This window comes from Zalophus californianus, chromosome 3 (assembly GCF_009762305.2).
Source record: "Zalophus californianus isolate mZalCal1 chromosome 3, mZalCal1.pri.v2, whole genome shotgun sequence".
Lineage (NCBI taxonomy): Eukaryota > Metazoa > Chordata > Mammalia > Carnivora > Otariidae > Zalophus > Zalophus californianus.
In genome coordinates this window covers 148996933-149015911 of record NC_045597.1, presented here as the reverse complement: position 1 = coordinate 149015911, position 18979 = coordinate 148996933, and the positions used below count along the sequence as shown (strand labels likewise).

At 33.9% G+C, this 18979-nt stretch overlaps 1 protein-coding gene across 6 annotated transcripts in view; it reads left to right on the top strand.

Moving 5' to 3' along the window:
• Positions 1–10536, top strand: part of TFPI (tissue factor pathway inhibitor) — an 84510-nt gene extending 73974 nt beyond the window's left edge. For all 6 annotated transcript variants that reach the window (XM_027588236.1, XM_027588239.1, XM_027588240.2 and 3 more), the window contains 2 exons: positions 9129–9308; positions 10046–10536. In XM_027588236.1, coding sequence (XP_027444037.1) covers positions 9129–9308; positions 10046–10152 — 287 coding nt within the window. In that variant the 3' untranslated portion in view covers positions 10153–10536. The remainder of the gene's footprint in view (positions 1–9128; positions 9309–10045) is intronic.
• The last annotated feature ends 8443 nt before the right edge of the window (positions 10537–18979 follow it).

Sequence of the window (18979 nt, the reverse complement as noted above, 5' to 3'; positions counted from 1 at the left end):
GTACAGTTAACTTACAATATTCTGTTAGTTTCAGGGGTCCAATTATAGTGATTTGACATTTATATGTATTATAGAATGATCACCATAAATCTAGTTACCATCTGTCACCATACAAAGTCATTACAATATTGGTTATACTCCCTATGTTGTACTTTACACCTTCATGACTTATTTATAAATGGAACTTTATACCTCTTGATCATCTTTACATATTTTGAGTATTCCTCCATCCCCTTGCCCTCTTGCAACCACAATTTTGTTCTCTGTATTTATAAGGTTTCTTGTTTTGTTTTTTAGATTCCAATATAAGTGAAATCACATGGAATTTGTCTTTTTCTGACTTATTTCATTTGGTATAATACCCTCTAGATTCAACCATGGTCTCACAAATGGCAAGATCTCATTCTTTTTTATGGCTGAACTGTATTCCATTGGGTGTATGTGTGTGTGTGTGTGTGTGTGTGTACACAACACATCTTTATCTATTCATCTATTGATGGACATTTGGGCTGCTCCCATATCTTGGCTATTATAAATAACACTGCAGTGAACATAGGGGTGTATATATCTTTTCAAATTAGTGTGTTTACTTTCTTTGGATACTCAGTAGTGGAATTATTGGATCATATGGTATTTCTATTTTTAATTTTTTGAGGAACATCCATATTGTTTTCCAAAGTGGCTGCCTCAATATACACTCCCATCGACAGCACACGAAGGTTCCTTTTCCTCCACATTCTTACCGACACCTGTTATTTCTTGTCTTTTTGATACTAGGTATTCTGACAGGTATAAGGTGATAGCTCATTGTGGTTTTGATTTGCATTTCCTTGAGGATTAATAATGTTAAGCCTCTTTTCATATATTTGTTAGCCATCTGTAGGTCTTCTCTGGAAAATTGTCTATTCGGTTCATTTCGGTCATCGGCTCATTTTTTAATTGAATTGTTATTTTGGTATTGAATTGTACAAGTTCTTTATATATTTTGGATATTAACCACTTTTCAGATACATCATTTGCAAATAGCATCTCCCATTCAGTAATGGGAGGTTGCCTTTCAGTTTTGTTGACTGTTTCCTTCTCTGTGCAGAAGCTTTTTAGTTTGATGTAGTCCCACTTGTTTATTTTTGCTTTTTGCTGCTTTTGCCTGAGGAGACAAACTCCTACAATATTGGTAAGACCAATGTCCAAGAGTTTACAGCCTATGTTTTCTTTTAGGAGTTTATGGTTTCAGGTCTTACATTTAGGTCTTTAATCCATTTTGAGTTTATTTTTATATATGGTAAAGAAAGTGGTGCATTTTTATTCTTTTGCATGTAGCTGACCAGTTTTCCCAAACCATTTATTGAAAAGACTGTCTTTTCCCCATTGTATATTCTTTCCTACTTTGTCATAGATAAATTGACCATATAAGTTTGGGTTTATTTCTGGGCTTTTTTATTCCATTGATCTGTGTGTCTGATTTTAGATGGCACATCCCTATTTTTATATGAATTTGGTATTTACTGCTATAAAGCAGGTTAGGAATGAGGGATAGGTTAGAAAAGCCTGTGCTACTCTATGTTGTAATTCTCTACCTTACTTCTATTTGAATAATGACCAATCTTTGCAGGAATAGGTTTGAAAAGCATTATTATAAAATGTATTAGGAAAATCCCACCTCTATCTTTTCTAGGGACATGGTAGAATGTGGTTTCTAGTCTTCTGTCACATCTTATTGCTATTAAATGGATAGCTGACTGGCCAATGCAAATATGATCGCAGAATATACAAACACCTGGAACTTTGGTCTATTATTTCTAGAATCGGTCCAGGTTGAATATACAAACACAGTAATACTTCAAATATTTGGGCTCTTTGAATACTGTTTGGCTCAGCACTCTTACTCCCAAGACTTGTTTCCAGTTTCTTCATTTGATGGCCTATTTGGATTAGATATCTTTTTCCTGTTCAAACTTGATGAACTCCAACTTCATGCATGTAACTTAGGGTAAGAAATATAGAAGACATTCTGAACCTGAGCTTCAAAGAAGAGAGAATTTGGACACTGGATATAAAAGGAAAGTTGTGACAGCTTTCTCTTTATCTGATAATTATTAAATTATCTTTTCTGTTATTTTTATTTTCTAGTAGTTTTCAGAGGATGCGTCATAATGGTGAAGAGCACTGGCTTATGGGAGGAAAGATGTGGGTTTAAATTCCAGTCCTGCTATCTGCCAACTCTTTTTGTGGCCTTGAAAGAATGACATAACTCTTGGCCTCATGTTCCTCATTTGGTATATGTGGAAAGTAATAGCTCATAAAATTTTTGATGATTATGATGACATATATAAAATTCTTATCCCTATGTTTAGCATACAATAAGGGCTGAAAAGTATTAATATTTGAAGGCTTTAATGATTACCCAGTGTCAATGGAAATTTATAGCAGGAAAAAATAATCAGGGGTATTATTTGTATACATTTTATTGGTGGTCATTTTTAAATATAACTAAAGCCTGTAACCTTGACCTGAAGTATCTTCATTCGATGCACTTAATACTATGATTATTTGAAATAAAATAAAACCCTTCTAAAATTCAAACATAATTATAAAACATCAATACATATTTTGTGTATTTGGATTGTATTCTCTACTCAGAGGATTTATAAACCTGTGTTTCTAATTTTATCTTATGACCTGAGGCACAAATCCATTATACTTCTTAATGCCAGTTCAGTTCAACAAATACAGAGTAGCTTCTCTATGATGGGAATTGTCACAGGGACTGGGAGTCTGTGAATAATAAATAAGAAAGATGGTGTTGTTCTTTACAGCATGGCTGTGACATGCGGTGAGGGAGAGACACAAGGAGGACTTCGTTGCCTACACTATATGCGAAGACAGCTGCTCAAGTGTTGTGGGGGGGACAGAGTCATGATACTGTACTTCCATTGAAGGGTGTCAAAATTAAAATTGTCTTTTTCTAAACCTGTGTTCTTTTATCGAACATCTTGGATTTATTTGTTCAGATGCTGGCTAACACATGGGCATAGTTCACAATTCTATCTTTATTCAGGGATTTTTCTAAGTAAAGCTACAATGAAAGAAAGCCATGATCAAATTTTAAATTATAAAACTTATATTTCATACTATAATTCTATTTCATAGTATATTAAAAATATTCCATCTTCTAAGTCAATCAGTCTAAAAATACCAGAATTGTCTTCTCTCTACCTCTCTCCCTGCTCACAGTCAATGTGGTACTTAATTTTATTCATTTCCACTATACCTGCTTCAGTTAGGGTCATCTTATATTCTCCTTTATTGCAAGTCTTCTGCAGGATTCAGCCTACACATGCCTGGCTGAGCTTTCTTCATGTATCACGAAAGAGCAGAACTGTCTTTTTCATTCTTCAATACTTTCGGTTGTTCATTAATGTCTATATCATAAAATCTAGGTATATTAGTAATCAGAAACCTTCTTAATTTTGTCTATATCTACTCTCCCAACCCTGCATCCCACTATACTCTCCATGCACTCTGCTTTTCAGGTAGCTTGGAGTTTGCAAAGTGCCCCACACTAGGAATATTCTCACTTTTGTGCTTTCCTTCACCCATTTCCCCCTCTATCTCTTCCACTTGTTAAAATTTCATTCTTCCTTAAAAGCTGATCAAGGGACTAAATAAGTTAATTTTCACCTTTTACTAAAATCTTACAGGGTTTTCAATTTCGCAGATGGCTTAAGGAAAAAGTTTTCTAATTATGAGACAATTATCTTAGGATAAATTATACTGATAACAGCTTCCTAGTTTATAGTTTTACCATGGATTGCTTGCTTTATGGCTTTATTTAGAAAAATCCCTGAATAAAGATAACTTTGTGAACTCTGCCCATGGAGCAGACGGTATCCAGGCAAAGAAATCCAACCCAATAGATATCTACACAACTTCTCTTCTTTTTTAATCTGTGGAGGCTTCCCTGTTGGGGCAAAGGGTCTTACAGTCTATTCCCCCATGACCTTCCAGTTTCAAATGTTCTAGAAGCCTGCTTTTTACATTTCAACCTCAGCTAAGTTACTGTACACATAGACAAAAGAAAAAAGTTCCACAGTACTCATTTTCCCATTCCCAGTTTTTTCCTTTAATATGGAATGTCAGTTTCTGCCCATTTCACACCAACTCTCCCATGTTAGTGAATGGAGATACTGCTTTTCCTATAGTATAGATTTACTATCTGTAAATAGTATACTTACAGGTGATAGGTTTACTCTCCATTTCTAACCACAAACAAATTCCAATCTCCAGCCTTTTCCTTATGACCCCAGGACTCTGGGATGAATTAAAAAATATTTTGATTATATAATCCTATTTCTAACATTACATATTTTATTTTATAATTTGAATATTATAATAGCAGATAAATTGAAAAAAATAGAAAAGAAAGACAATTGGCCATACTTGCATTCCACAGAGACAATCACTGTCAACATTCTAGCATATTTCCTTTTCATATTTCTTTGCTATCTTTGTTCTCTACCACATCATGAAGTAAATAAAATACAGACTGAAAGTAGCTAGTAGAGAATCCCTAACAGTATAGAAGAAGGTCAGCATAAAAGTATCTGTTTTGGGGAGTTGCAACCTTGAGAACTGCTAAGCTCCCTACCTAATAAAAACATCTCTATAGTAATCATCTACTTTTGTGGGTATGAGGAGAGAAGAAAAGTGAATACAAATAAATTCATTGCAGTAAGGTGCACATTTTATTAAGTAATTGGTTAGGTACTTTTAAACATCATTGTGAAGTATAAATTTATATAAGCTTTTGGTGGAAGATTCAGCAGCATCCACCAAATTATAAATTGAGTATAGCTTTTACACAATTCTAATTTTAGAAAGGTCTTTAGAAATATCTGAACTAGTGTACAAGGATGCTCGTGAGCCATTAATCTGGAATTGAAAAAAATAATCTACATCCACATGCATAATGGGTTGACTAAATGTACTGTAGTCAATTGAAGAAATGAAAACTGTACATATTAAAAATGAAATATATATGAACAAACATGGAAACATTCACAAAATGTTATCAAGTATAAAAAGAAACAGTAGTATGCTAATATATGTTTGCCTAGGCAAACAATTTGGAGGAAAATATACAACAAAGCATTGATAATGATTAAGGGTCAGGGGTCAAATTTTTGAGAACTTTTGTTTTATATTTGTTATACTTTTGTATTAATTCAGTGTCTTACAATAAGTTATAATTAGAAAGTTAAAATATTTATATTTTTCTTTACTAGAAAATTATGGGAAAAAAGAATGTGTTATTCAAAGGAAAGATTTATTATTCAATCCCTAAAACAATCTCAGAAGACAAAAAATTTCTCAGCAAGTGATGGGGTAATTCATAAATCCTAAATTGTTTGGTAAAATAAAAGCCTAAATATTATATAAAATGGGAACAGAAAGACACCATGGTAAGGATTTAAAGGGACTATAAAATTTAAAGTTTACAGTATAAGTTTCAGAGAAAATTTATATAAACCACTTTAAATATAAAACTGATTTTGGAGTGCCACCTTACAGTTTAGCAGTCATACTAGATCATGGCAGTTCCTGGCAGAATATAAGTGGATCCTGAATTCTGAAACCTATCATAAACCCTCTAAATGGAAGCTATCCAACTTGTTATTAATGGTGAGATCAAGACAGAATAGCTTTGGTTATTAAATTCCCTTTGAAAAATAAATAGAAGTCAGGTTAGTGTCTTTATTCTACCTTAAATACCTGTGAATAATTAAATCTGGACAAAAAAAATTCATTGTGTAACTACTTCAAAACCTTTATATCTTCTTTCATTGTAGATATCATTGTCTGGATTTTGAATAGGTGAGTGCCTATGTTTATCTAGAATACATATGTTCACTGAAAACAGTCAAGCTTATCTCCTCATGAGGTGCAAGAACTTCAATTTCCTCACCGTTAGAGAGAGAACTGGATGATAACCAAGGGCTCAAAAAAATGTTAGAGCTAAAATGTCCTTGAGAAACTATCTGCTTCATTATTTTAATCATATTGTTGTTGTCTATGTTAAAGCAATCTAATGACAGTCTTTTTTTTTTTTAGAGAGGGAGAGAGAGAAGGGAATGGGGAGGGGGAGAGGGAGAGGGAGAAAGAAAATCCCAAGCAGCCTCCATGCCCAGTGTAGAGCTCAACATGGGGCTCGATCTCACAACCCCAAGATTATGACCTGAGTGGAAATCCAGAGTTGAATAACCAACTGAGCCACCCAGGTGCCCTGATCCAATGATAGTCTTAACTACTTAGAGTTCAAATGATTTTAGGAGAAATGAATTAGTTTACATACAAGTATAATTAATCTTCCGAAGAATAATGGCCTTATAAAAACTCCACAACTGATAATTACTGTATTAAAAACTTTTACAAGTTAACTGTAATACAACATTCTTAGTAATTAATTTCAAATTTTAACTCACTATCAAAATACTTGTATTTTTAATGTTAGGAACCACAATAATTATCTGGGTCAAAAGTGAGTTGTATTTGATAATCTATGCAGGTAGTGATTAAAATCAGGGCAAACAAAGTGAAATAGATGAACAGCTATGAAACTCTCTAACGGCATCTGTGCTGTCAACTATCTTGCCTTCAAACTAATCCCCCTGCCTTCATCTTGCACTGTCCCATACATATATTGTACTCTTTCCCTTAGCTGTTGAGTAGATTTGGTGAGTGGCAGACATTGTTGGAAGACTCAGTGACCAAAGGAAGACAGAAGCTAGGGTACCTCTCCCCATCAAACCTGTAGTATATCCTCCATGGTTTCAGAGCCTCCTCCATTGTTATCTTCAGTCTAGGTATTGTAGCCCCAGATGTACCAGTCTCGCTTGTTTGCATTTTGAAATAGCCTTGATTTTGTTATGGGGCCAGGTTTACTACAGTTTAAGGGAAAAGAAGGATGAATTTATTTCATGTTATCAGAAAATTCTCTCTGTCCTGGAATAAGGAAATTTAGGTAGAATGTTGCTATTAAGACATAATAAACATTTGTAAAGAAGTGTACAACTTACAGGTACATCTATATATATTATCTTCAACTTACTGTGGGCTAATAAATTTTGTATACAAAATGCAAAAGTGAAATTGAGGTATAAATCATATCATCATACTCCTATATCAGCTATGAAGCATCTGTGGGTGCTTGCTGAGAATTAAAAAAAAGAGCAATTTTCTCTGTTTCTCAAATTACACTAATTGCTTGAGGAGTATTTCTTTTGTTTCTGAATACAGGTGATGACTTTGGAAGCTCATGGAGACAGAAGTGGTAGCAACCGATAACCATCTCATATTCTAGGTTCTGGGTTAATGAGAATCCAGAGCATAGACATTGGAAAAGTTTGCACAATAGTAGGGCTCAATTACAGTATATCTCTACTATACTGTTAGAAAACTCCTCTTACATAAACCATTATTGGAGACAGGAGACTTCAACAGTTTCTAGAAAGTTAAGCATACATTCTCACCAAATAACACTTTAATTTTGATTTCTGATGGCACTAATCATGCACTATAACCCCCAAATAGGATGACATAGAAGATAAATTAGACTACATGATTTTGAATGTTTTAGTTTTACAGATCCAAAGGTCATCTTTTAAAAAAATTAGTGTTTGTAGATCTAATCAAAGACCTAAATAATATTCTTTAGGTGATTACAGTTCTTGAATTTTGACACAGAATTTTTATCTTTCTAAAATGTCTTATATATTCTTTCTATAGTATTCCCACTCCTATTTTCCAGAATTTCTCTTATTATATGAGCCATTATATCAAGACACTCTAATCATTTAAATTATCAAGAAGGCAGGAGGTAAATGCAGATTCTTATTTTTTCATGTCTTATTAGGATTATTGTTCATTAATTCAGATTAGATCAAATAATTTCTGCATTTTCCCCTCAAATTGTTTCATTTTATTTCTTTTAGAGTCTTTCATCTAGGGTTCGCTTGCCATCAGACCAGTTTAAGCTTTCTGCCCAACCTATTTGCCTTCATTGGTTGGATTCCTCAAAGTTCTATTTTCTGCTGATTTTGTATATTTAGTATACCATCTTTGTCTGCATTTGCTGTGCCACAGCTCACAATTTGGCAAAGCCACTAAAGTTTTCTTATATTGATTTCTCACCATCTACTAACTTGCCTGCAGTATTGGTTTACTAATATTAAGCGGTTTAAGTCTGCTGCTAGAGTACCAGCTTCCCCTCACAGGAATTCCCAAAGAGCTAAAAACTACCATTGTACTGACACTATTTCTCTGCTTTGCCTTAAGAAAATGAGCGATACTTTTATTATCCTGGTTGTATTTTCTTTCTTTGGTTTCTAAAGTGGTTGGTCCCATCGACAGACCAGCTTGTCTGCCTGGTTTAAACCTGTAAATGTTCTATCTTACTGGCTTTAGCAATATTCCTTCCTTTGCAAAAACATCTAACTCATCGAGAACTGATGCTTCAATTCACAAGAAAACTTTATTACTAAATCAAACCATCTCTTCAGGGATCCTTCTCTGAAGCTTAAAGTTAGAATTTCTTACACCTGAATTCCTGTGTTTTAAATTGTGACTATGTTACATCATTTAGAACTTTAGTCAAAAAACAAAACAACAACTACTCTTCCTCAGCTTCAGTGATGTCATTCAATGAATAAGGATTGCTCATGAGGACTTTTTCCTCCCGAAGTTGAACATTCATGAACAAAAAGGATGTGTAAACATTGATAATTTGTTAAAGTGAATATGGTTAACAAATTTTTATAAGCTCAATTTTTGAATAGTGGTTTGTCTATTATGTACAACTATTTTTTTCATTATGAAGAGTCACCATAGTACTTCTCTTTAACAAATGTATCTACTTTTTTATTAGAGATAGGTCTTACTGTAGTGGACAGTTGGAGATTAGTAAAGCATTTTCCTGGAGTTGAAATACATGAATTTCACTGAGTACTACTTTTATTCATGCAGATTACTGTTTTACATAAATATACTATAAGAGAATAAATAATCAATAAATATGAAAGTTTTAGATTAACTATCATACATGATTTACCATGTTTTCTTGATGTTCTTAGAATTTCACGGTCCTTCCTGGTGTCTGACTCCAGCAGACAGAGGATTGTGTCAAGCCAATGAGAGCCGATTCTACTACAATTCAGTCATTGGGAAATGTCGCCCATTTAAGTACAGTGGATGTGGAGGGAATGAAAATAATTTTACTTCTAAAAAAGCATGTCTTAGGACTTGTAAGAAAGGTATAAAGGACATTCTTCCCATTAATTCACTAGTGTTTAAGATAACAATTGCATTGAAATTATGAACAAATTTTAATATGAGAAAATTATAAAATTAGTTCTATTTATAATAAGAAACAAAATATTATAATTTAGGTAATATATGTCCCCATTTCAACTACATTTAGATGATATTGCTGGAGATGTTAACTACAATTCCTCATAATGTGTCTTTCACAGAAAACTAATCTGCTTGAAACAAAACATTTTATTTTAATATTTACATACTAAGCTTTCATTTTAAATTATACCAAAATATTTTTAAGCATCTTATTATGCACAACATTTAAATGTAGTTACTAATTTTCTTCTGACTATAAAAATGATGCATGTTTAGAGAGCATTAATATATAAATGAAAATCACATATAACTCCACCAACCATATTCAGCCACGTTTGCTTTAATAAAATGAGCATGAATTTCTAAGTGAAGAGTAATAAAAAATCAGAAACATGCTTATCCATTTTTGCTAATTCTTATATATGTGAAATGACTTCCTTAGAAATAGGTTGTTCTGCATAAAGACAAATTAAAGGCTTTTAAGCCAATTTTTGGTTCTATATATTAAAAGATAATTTGAGAAAATTTAGATAAAATGTTTTATTACTTTATTTATTATTACTTTATTTATTATTTTATTTATTTATTTATTATTACTTTATTATACATAATAAATTTGTTTCTCTTCCTTCTGTAGGTTTCATCCAAAGGATATCAAAAGGAGGATTAATTAAAACCAAAAGAAAAAGAAAGAAGCAGACAGTGAAAATAGTATATGAAAAAATTTTTGTTAAAAAAATATAAATTTGTTACATTATTACATCAGTTCTAAATATTTTGGATGAAACTTTTCACTATAATTCTTATTTTTTCTTTCTTGAAATCCTTTTAATGAATATTTCCATGAATTTTCTATGTACATATTAACCACTATTAATAATTTGTATCAGAATTTCTTTATCTAATCAAAGTGCATATTCAAGGGCTGATTACTATGAATTTACTTATTCTCTCAATCCCTTTCTATTTCCCATTGACTACAAATTATCATATTACTGGCCACATCAAATCAGTCCATTTTTTCATTTGGTGATCATCTGAGAATATGTTGTCATTTATTTGTTTTGATCATGTAGATGATGATCTCCTTTATAGCCTATGCACAGATTAAAAAATACAGCTCTTAAAGATCAAGCACTTTTTGGATTTCACATCTAAAATGGTGACAAGCACTTCTTTCTGTAAGGATCACTCAATTATACATTTAACTAGAGCTGGTAATAATACAATTCCATCATGTGCTTCCCTCCCTGGACATACTTTTTCTCCTTTTTTATAAACCAGTACCTCATATCAGTCCTGAGCCAAACCATTATCTGAACAAAGAGAGTCAACTATATCATGTGCCTGATTTTGATTGATTAAACTATTTTTATTTGCTTATGACCCATTATATTAGTAAAAATGGCTGAATAGTTGTGTGTTAAGTACAGATCATGGTAAGAAGAAGCTTGGTGGAAAAGGAAGTTTTTGTTTTTACGATTTATGAGAGAGAGAGAGAGAGAGAGAGAGAGATCATGAGCGGGGGGAGGGGCAGAGGGAGAAGCAGACTCCCCACTGAACAGGGAGCCCGGCATGGGACTCGATCCCAGGACCCCAAGATCATGACCCAAGCTGAAGGCAGATGCCTAACGACTGAGCCACCCAGGCACCCAGAAAGGGAAGTTTTCAATGGCAATCAAAAGGAAATCGTTGAGCCACATAGAGAGGTGAGGTTCACTTTGTTCCGCGGACCACCTGAGCACCCAGAAAACCTCACCTGCCAGCCTTGTGAAGGAGCCTGGTGGAGCCTTCAGATGCACAGATGTTGATGTCATCTGCCCATAGAAGCATGGGAAACTCTAAGCAAGAACCACCGAGCTGAGCCCAGGCAACTCATAGAACTATGAGTTGTTTGTAACCATGAGTTTGAGGATTCCTCGTTTATTATTACATAGCAATAACAACCCCTTCTGACTATAATAATCTCTTGAATGCAACATCTAATCCTAGAAGGGACTGTAAATCCTGTGAAACAACAAAATTCATTCGAGTAAATTTTAAAGATGTCAGCTTTAAAAAAAAAAAGGAAATTGTTTATGTACTTCCCAATTTTGTTGTTTAACAAAATTTTCTCTTACCCAAAATAGTAAGAATATTTAAACATACCGAAATCTACTCATTTTTCATTAGGCTTTGCACATAGTACAATCCAGTAAGTCATGTTTAAGGCGGGGGGGAAAAAAAGTCATGTTACTGCTGTAGAAGAGGAAGATTCTACTAGAAAATCTATGTGTTATTCACTCTCAGTGACTTAACCTTTCCTTGGAGTTAATTCACCTTTCTCCAGATCTATACCTTTCCTCCTCTGCTCCGCTATTGCAGGCTCTCAACAGCCTCCTGGACATTCTAGTTTCTATAGTGTTCATCTCTAACTGTGCATTTAAATTTGAACTTATCATCTAGAAACAACTAATCACTTCATCCACTTAGTTTAGCTTTATGAATTTTCTCTAGCAATAGTATTATAATTTTGCCTGTTCCTCAGCCTTGAAAGTTTGAACCCAATTTGACTTATTTTTCTTCATATACATATCTAATCAGTCTCTAAACACTATTGCTTCCTTTTTCATAAACTTCAACTCCAGGCTTTTTGCCCCTATTGCATTCTTCACATCATTATTGATTTAATTCCTAAGAATTCAATATATTTCTCTACCACTCAAAATCCATTAAGGACACACTAGTTGGTAATTAACCCCACCCTATTCACCACAATTTTATTTTGATATATATATTTTTGGACTTAACTAGTGCTCTCTTTCTTGACTAGGTCAATTTAGGTAAAAAGGTCTACATTGTTCACTGAATACATCTTTAATTACTCAGCTTATTCATGCTGATTTCCTACCTAAAAATATGATCTCTTCCCAACTATCCACATGAATTCAGGGTCCAGCTGATGTGAGCTATAAAATCACTATGTTTTGAGGCTGAATATGAAGTCCTAAGGTAGAATTACAAATCATTTTCATCCTATGGCATAAAACTTACATCATTATAAAATAGTGTCAATATCTTGACTTAAAATTTTATATCTTGATTTCAAATATAATAATATACACAATATATACATAAGTAATTGCCTTACACTGGATCTTTGCTGTGGAATTTGAGACTTTTAGAAGTCGAAATCCCTGTGAAATATGCATTGTTGTCATTTATACATGGATAGCAACACCTTTAAATAAAGGGTAATGTCTCCTTAGGGCAAGTGATTAGTTGCCACCAACAACATATAAATAACACATTGAGTTGAATGTCTTCTCCAAAAACCATTCATGGGCTCATTATTTAATCAAGAAAGACTCACACTAAGATAGTTTGCAATGTTTAAATCATGAGAATATTATTTTTACTCTGTTTTTAGATAAGAAGCTTTCTGGTGGTATGGTCTTGCTTTGTTTTACATAATCAAATACATCTAACTGTGAATTTTATGTAGAATTACATTATACAGCATTTATATTTACCTACTTTGTTTATTCTACGTTCAAAATCAACAGATCATACTGAAAATTGCTCAAATGATTTTAGTTTTTACATTATAATATTATCCTGAATAATAAAATGTGACTGTTATGAAGTTTTTTATACTTTAAAAATTTTAGTGTTCTTCAGTCATTACAAAGATTGAGTCCTAAGACAAAATAATTGTTCCATAAGCTCCAGTTGACTTTTACCTTCTTTACTGGAATTTGTTAATAATCTCCTTTCAGTTACAAATGTGCATTCATATACTAGGATATCTTATTTGTCAAACAAATTAATATACCTTGTTTTACCATCCATGCTCCATTCCATATGTATTTCTATCAATCATCTCATACAATTATATAATTATGGCATGTATATTTAAATATGTGTCATGTAACTATACATTTTATAAGGGACTTCCAATCTTGACTATTGAAGGTGTCCTGGCCCATTTCCATACCAGAATAAGGAAGAAAATGACATTAAAGAAATCACCTATTTAGGAAAAATCTTGAGTTCTTTTATCAACTGCTCATATTTTTGTTTACTTTTAAAAAAGTAAGTTAGTATTTGAATATTGTTTCCAACTTTTGACTTTCAGTTCTTTCTCAAGAACTTTAGCATGAACACACCTAAATTGCTTTTCCTGTATTCTGTTCTATGGAACAGAGCAAATCCTGTCAGTCCCTTAGGACCAATCTCTGAACTACAATCACATGGCTGGTGTCTTGGCTAGAATTACTCACATCATTTTTTAAGGGAGTAGTAATACATGGTAATTCATTTCACCAAAGAGAGAGAGAGAGAGAGGTGTGCAGGCATTTAGTCATCTAATATAATAAAATAGAGCATTAGGACAATGAATAATTTCTCCTCATCCAAAAATGCTGGCCAAAACTCCTCATCCAAAAAAAATTCTGGTCCCTAAAGTCTGAAACAAAATGGGGATATATTTGATCACAAAATTAGAAAGGCCAAAGGTATTTTACCTCAGTATAGATGGACTCAGGGCCTCATACTGTCTAGAAAACAGTCTCTCTTTATTCCTGATTCTACTGCCCAACATTTTTTGCCTTTATTTTTTAATCTCACAGGGTTTCAAGATGACTTCTAGAATTTAAGGCCCACATCCTCTCAGATAAAGTTTTCTAGAAAAGTTTAGATTCTCTTACCTCAAAAGAATTAAAGTCCTGGCCTCAGGCATGATCCATGAAAGAAACAACTGATAAGCTGGACTTCATTAAAATTAAAAATTTCTGCTCTACAAAAGATAATGTCAAGAGATTAGAAGACAAGCCATGAACTGGTAGAAAATATTCCAAAAGACACATCTGATAAGGGACTGTAATCTAAAATATATAAAGAACATTTGAAAGTGAAAAATAACAGCCCTGTTAAAAAAAAAATTGGGTTACGGGCGCCTGGGTGGCTCAGTTGGTTGGGCGACTGCCTTCGGCTCAGGTCATGATCCTGGAGTCCCGGTATCGAGTCCCGCATCGGGCTCCCTGCTTGGCAGGGAGTCTGCTTCTCCCTCTGACCCTCTTCCCTCTCGTGCTCTCTATCTCTCATTCTCTCTCTCAAATAAATAAATAAAATCTTAAAAAAAAAAATGGGTTAAAGACCTTAACAGACACTTCACCAAAGAAGATCTACAGATGACAAAAGCGTATGAAAAGATGCTCCACATCATAGAACATCAGTAAAATACAAATGACAACCATGAGCTACTACTACATATCTATTAGAATGGCTAAAATCAGGTACACGGACATGACCAAATGCTGGCAAGGAGGTGGATGGAGCAAGAGCAACTCTTATTTATTACCGGTAGGAATGCAAAATGGTATAGCCACTTTTGAAACCAATTTGGCAGTTTCTAACAAAAGTAAACATACTCTTACTATACCATTTAGCAATCATGCTCCTTGCTATTTACCTAAATAAGATGAAAATATTTGTCCACACAAAAGCCTGCACACAGATATTTGTAGCAACTTGATTCATAATGGCTGTAGCTTGGAAGCAACCAAGATGTCCTTCAGCCGATGAATGGATAAACTGTGCTAAATCCAGACAATGGAATATTATTCAATGTCAAAAAGAAATGAACTACAAAACCATGAAAAGACATGGAAGAATTTTGAATATTACTAAGTGAAAGAGCCAATCTGAAAAGTCTACATTCTGTAGGGTCCCTAATATATGGTGTTCTGGAAAAGGCAAAACTATGGAAATGGTAAAAAGATCAGTGGTTACCAGGGGTAAGTAGGAAAGGATGAATAAGTAGGAAGGATGAATAGGCAGAGCACAGAATTTCCAAAACAGTGAAAATACTCTGTAGGTTACCTTAATGATGGAAATATGTCATTATATATTTTTCCAAATCCATAGATTGTACACCAGGAGTGAACCAAGATAAAACTGGGCTTTGGATGATCATTGTGTGTCAGTGGAGGTTCATCAACTGTAACAAATGTACCACTCTGCTGGGGGAGGCCATGCATGTGTCATGGTAGAAGATATATGGGAAAACTGTACCTTTTCTTCAATTTTGCTGTGAACATAAAACTCCTAAAAAAATTTCTTATATAAAAAAAAAAAATCCTGGCCACCCTCTTTTTGACCCAAATATCTTATGGCCAGCCTTGACCCAAATATTATGCTTAGAGAAATGTTACTTTCTGGTTAAGTTCACAAGTCCACTCCAGGTATCCAGCTGGTACAAGCACTATCTGCAATTTGTGATCTGACTGCCAGTGTTGGGCCTAGAGTGAGGCCTCAGGCACAAATTTGAGAAGACATAAAAAAAGTAACCAAGAAAAATAATATTGTAAAGCAGCATTTTTTAAAAATAAAGCAATTCATGATGAAAGTAACAAAATTATTAAAAAGACAAGATCAATAACAGCCATATTGGAATCTGAGGCAAAAAGAAAAAAAAATCAGTAATACTGATGATTGTTAAGAATATAAAGATGGTTCACATTTCGTCATTATTTAGTGTAACAAAAAGTATTAACAGAAAAAATAACCCAAATTATCATTTAATAGATAAAGTTCATTTGACCAAATTCAACACCTGTTTCAGGATTTAAAACTTGAGCAAAAGAGGGCTCTTCCTTATCTAATGAAGCATATCTACCAAAAACATACAACATGATATGTAGTGGCAAAATTTCAGAAACATTCCCAAAACAAACAGAAACAAATTAGGCATAAGTATATTATATCACAGTTATTTTCATATAATATGCTTATCATAAGTGAAAATCCAGGAAAATCAAAAACAGAAATAATACAAGTACAGCAAGATTGCTACATGCAAGTTCACTACATGAAATCAACAGCATTTTTGTACACTAAATAGAAAGACACAAAATATATACTGGCTACAACAGAAAAAGCATAATGCATGTAGCAGTAAATCTCGTGAAAGATGTATACAAAAAAATTTTTTTAATCCTTTAGAGAAAATTCAAATATGTTGAGGGACATAAAAAGAGCTAAATATTCTTCTATTTATTGTAGCCCTTAGTATTTGCAAAGAAAGGACACAAGAACATGAGATTATGAAGGAAGAAAATCTTAAAATACATAAGCTTTTATTGGGGGGGAGGGAGAGAATCCCAAGCCGACTCTGCACTGAGCATGGAGCCTAACGCGGGGCCTGATCTCACAACCCTGAGATCATGACCTGAGCTGAAATCAAGAATCAGTCACCTAATCAACTGAGCCACCCAGGCATTCCAATACATAAGCATTTTTCAAATTAAGAAACAGAGTGAAGAAAATCTCTAAGCTATAAAGAGAAAGAGACATACAAATGAAAACTGGATAATAAAAGGGGCACCTGGGTGGCTCAGTCAGTTAAGCATCTGCCCTTGGCTCAGGTCATTATCCCAGGGTCCTGGGTTCAAGCCCTGCATTGGCTCCCTGCTGAGTCTCCCTCTCCCTCTGCCACTCCACCTGCTTCTGCTCGCTCTCCGCCAAATAAATAAAACCTTTTTTAAAAAAATTGGATAATAAAAAATAAGAAAATTAGGAAATCAATTCAGGAGCCCAATCTTGAAGTGATAGAAAGTCCAGAAAAATAGAGAAGCTATAAGAGAGGGGAGAGAGATTTTAAAGATGTAAACAACATAGGTTTCCTTTATTGAAACGGTATGCCATAACCAACAACAGAAAACTACCCAGCACACCCCCTACACACGAGGAAATTTCAGATACTAGTGATAAAGACAAAATTCCTAAAGGACAGAGAAGAATGTGGGCGAATAATCACAGAGAAGTTTAAAGAAAGTGGAATTCTACCTCTCAATGGCAAAAATGAAGAAGCCAGAATAAAGTTGGATGTGAAAGTCTGAGGGAGGATACTAGTTGTTTACTCATTAAAAGGCTTTAATGCTAATTGATCTTTCAATGATGTGCCTGTAGTGCTTTTCCAGAAAAATAAAATTAAAATAGAGTTAATGTTTTCACCTTCCATCAGAGGCTTTGGGGAAAAGTTTTATAGTGTGACCTAAGATACTGTTTTTTGTACCAATACTAACCCTACCTGGTGGTGAAGTTGTCATCTCATTTCTTTAGTCTCACATTTGCCCATATTTGAAATGAACGACTGAGATAGACTGTCTAAAAGAATTCTCCCAATTTTGGCATTTTAGGTTTTTATGGGAATGTTCTCTATTTAAAAGCATTCAACTCCAATACACAGTATGCCAAAAAGTGTAAAGATGGTCTGTGATCAAAAAGACAAACAAACAAAAAAATCAACATTGGCTAGGCTCTTTTCTTGGTAATAACATCTCTTCTAGCATACGGTGGTCATTTTCAGCGGTCGGCTATTTTCCTTCAAAACTGGCCTATGTTGATGCAGCTTGCCACATCCAAATTGACCACATCCATAACAGATTTTCTTTTTCAGTACCTGATTGATTCCCAGACATCAGAAGATTTTATGATAAGCTTCCAATTTATTACTTACAGGGGTTCCACTCACTTTGGGAGATTCTGAATGCCTTAACATTTTGGATTTGCTTAAGATTTAAAAATTTCTGAAACATTAGCTTTTTTTCCTCTCAAGATTATATGCATTCTGGAGAAAGTAATTCATGTGCTTCTGATTTACACTAAATCATTAAGGCATTTTAAGCTCATGAAAGTTTTGAAATAATTATGAAATTGTTTAATTTTTCTTAAATCTTTCTTTTTAAAATTTATTTATTTTAGAGAGAGGTAGCGCATGCATGAGTTGGGGGAGGGCAGAGGGAGAGAATCTTCAGGCAGACTGCCAGCTGAGCATGGAGCGCTAGGGCTCCATGGGAGGGGGGGGCTGCACGCAGGGGGGAAGCTCCTCATGGGAGGGGGGCTCCATGCGGTGGGGAGCTCCACCTTAGGACTTATGACATCATGACCTGAACCAAAACCAAAAGTCAGCTGCTTAACTGACTGAGCCACATAGGCACCCATCTTTTTTAAATCATTCATAAAGGAACTAGCAAAATTTAGTGAAAATAAATCTCTAGGACCAAATCTTTTATTTCAATATAAAATTTATTTTAACAAGTTTTAATTAAATTGAATTGTAGCCAAAATTAAATCATTCCTGTCAGTATTACTGATGATTTGCTGTTCTTCATTTGCTGTTCTTCTCATCACGAGATAACATCAGCTAAAGCAATTATGAACCTATTTGGGGGGGGTTGATGTATATTTAATCTGTATTTTCACAGAGGTTATAATTCTAATATGCTGACCCCTTAAGCTGCAGGTGCTCTCAAGTTAGAAGACAAAGGAAACTGCTACTTCCTTCTTCCTTCATCAATTTTTGGAGTTAGAAAGCAAGAATTTTTACTTTCCAATAGTCTGTTTTTTAAACATATTCCCTACTCTCAACAAACGTTCCACAAAATTTGCAAATCACTCTAGGGAAATTTCCAGAGTTTCTAAATGTGAACAGCTGTGAGCTACCTAAATGATCCATCTGGCCAAGAAATTGCTACTCCAGAGAATAAACAAGTACCATTTTTTACTCAAAATATCTGACATTATTCAA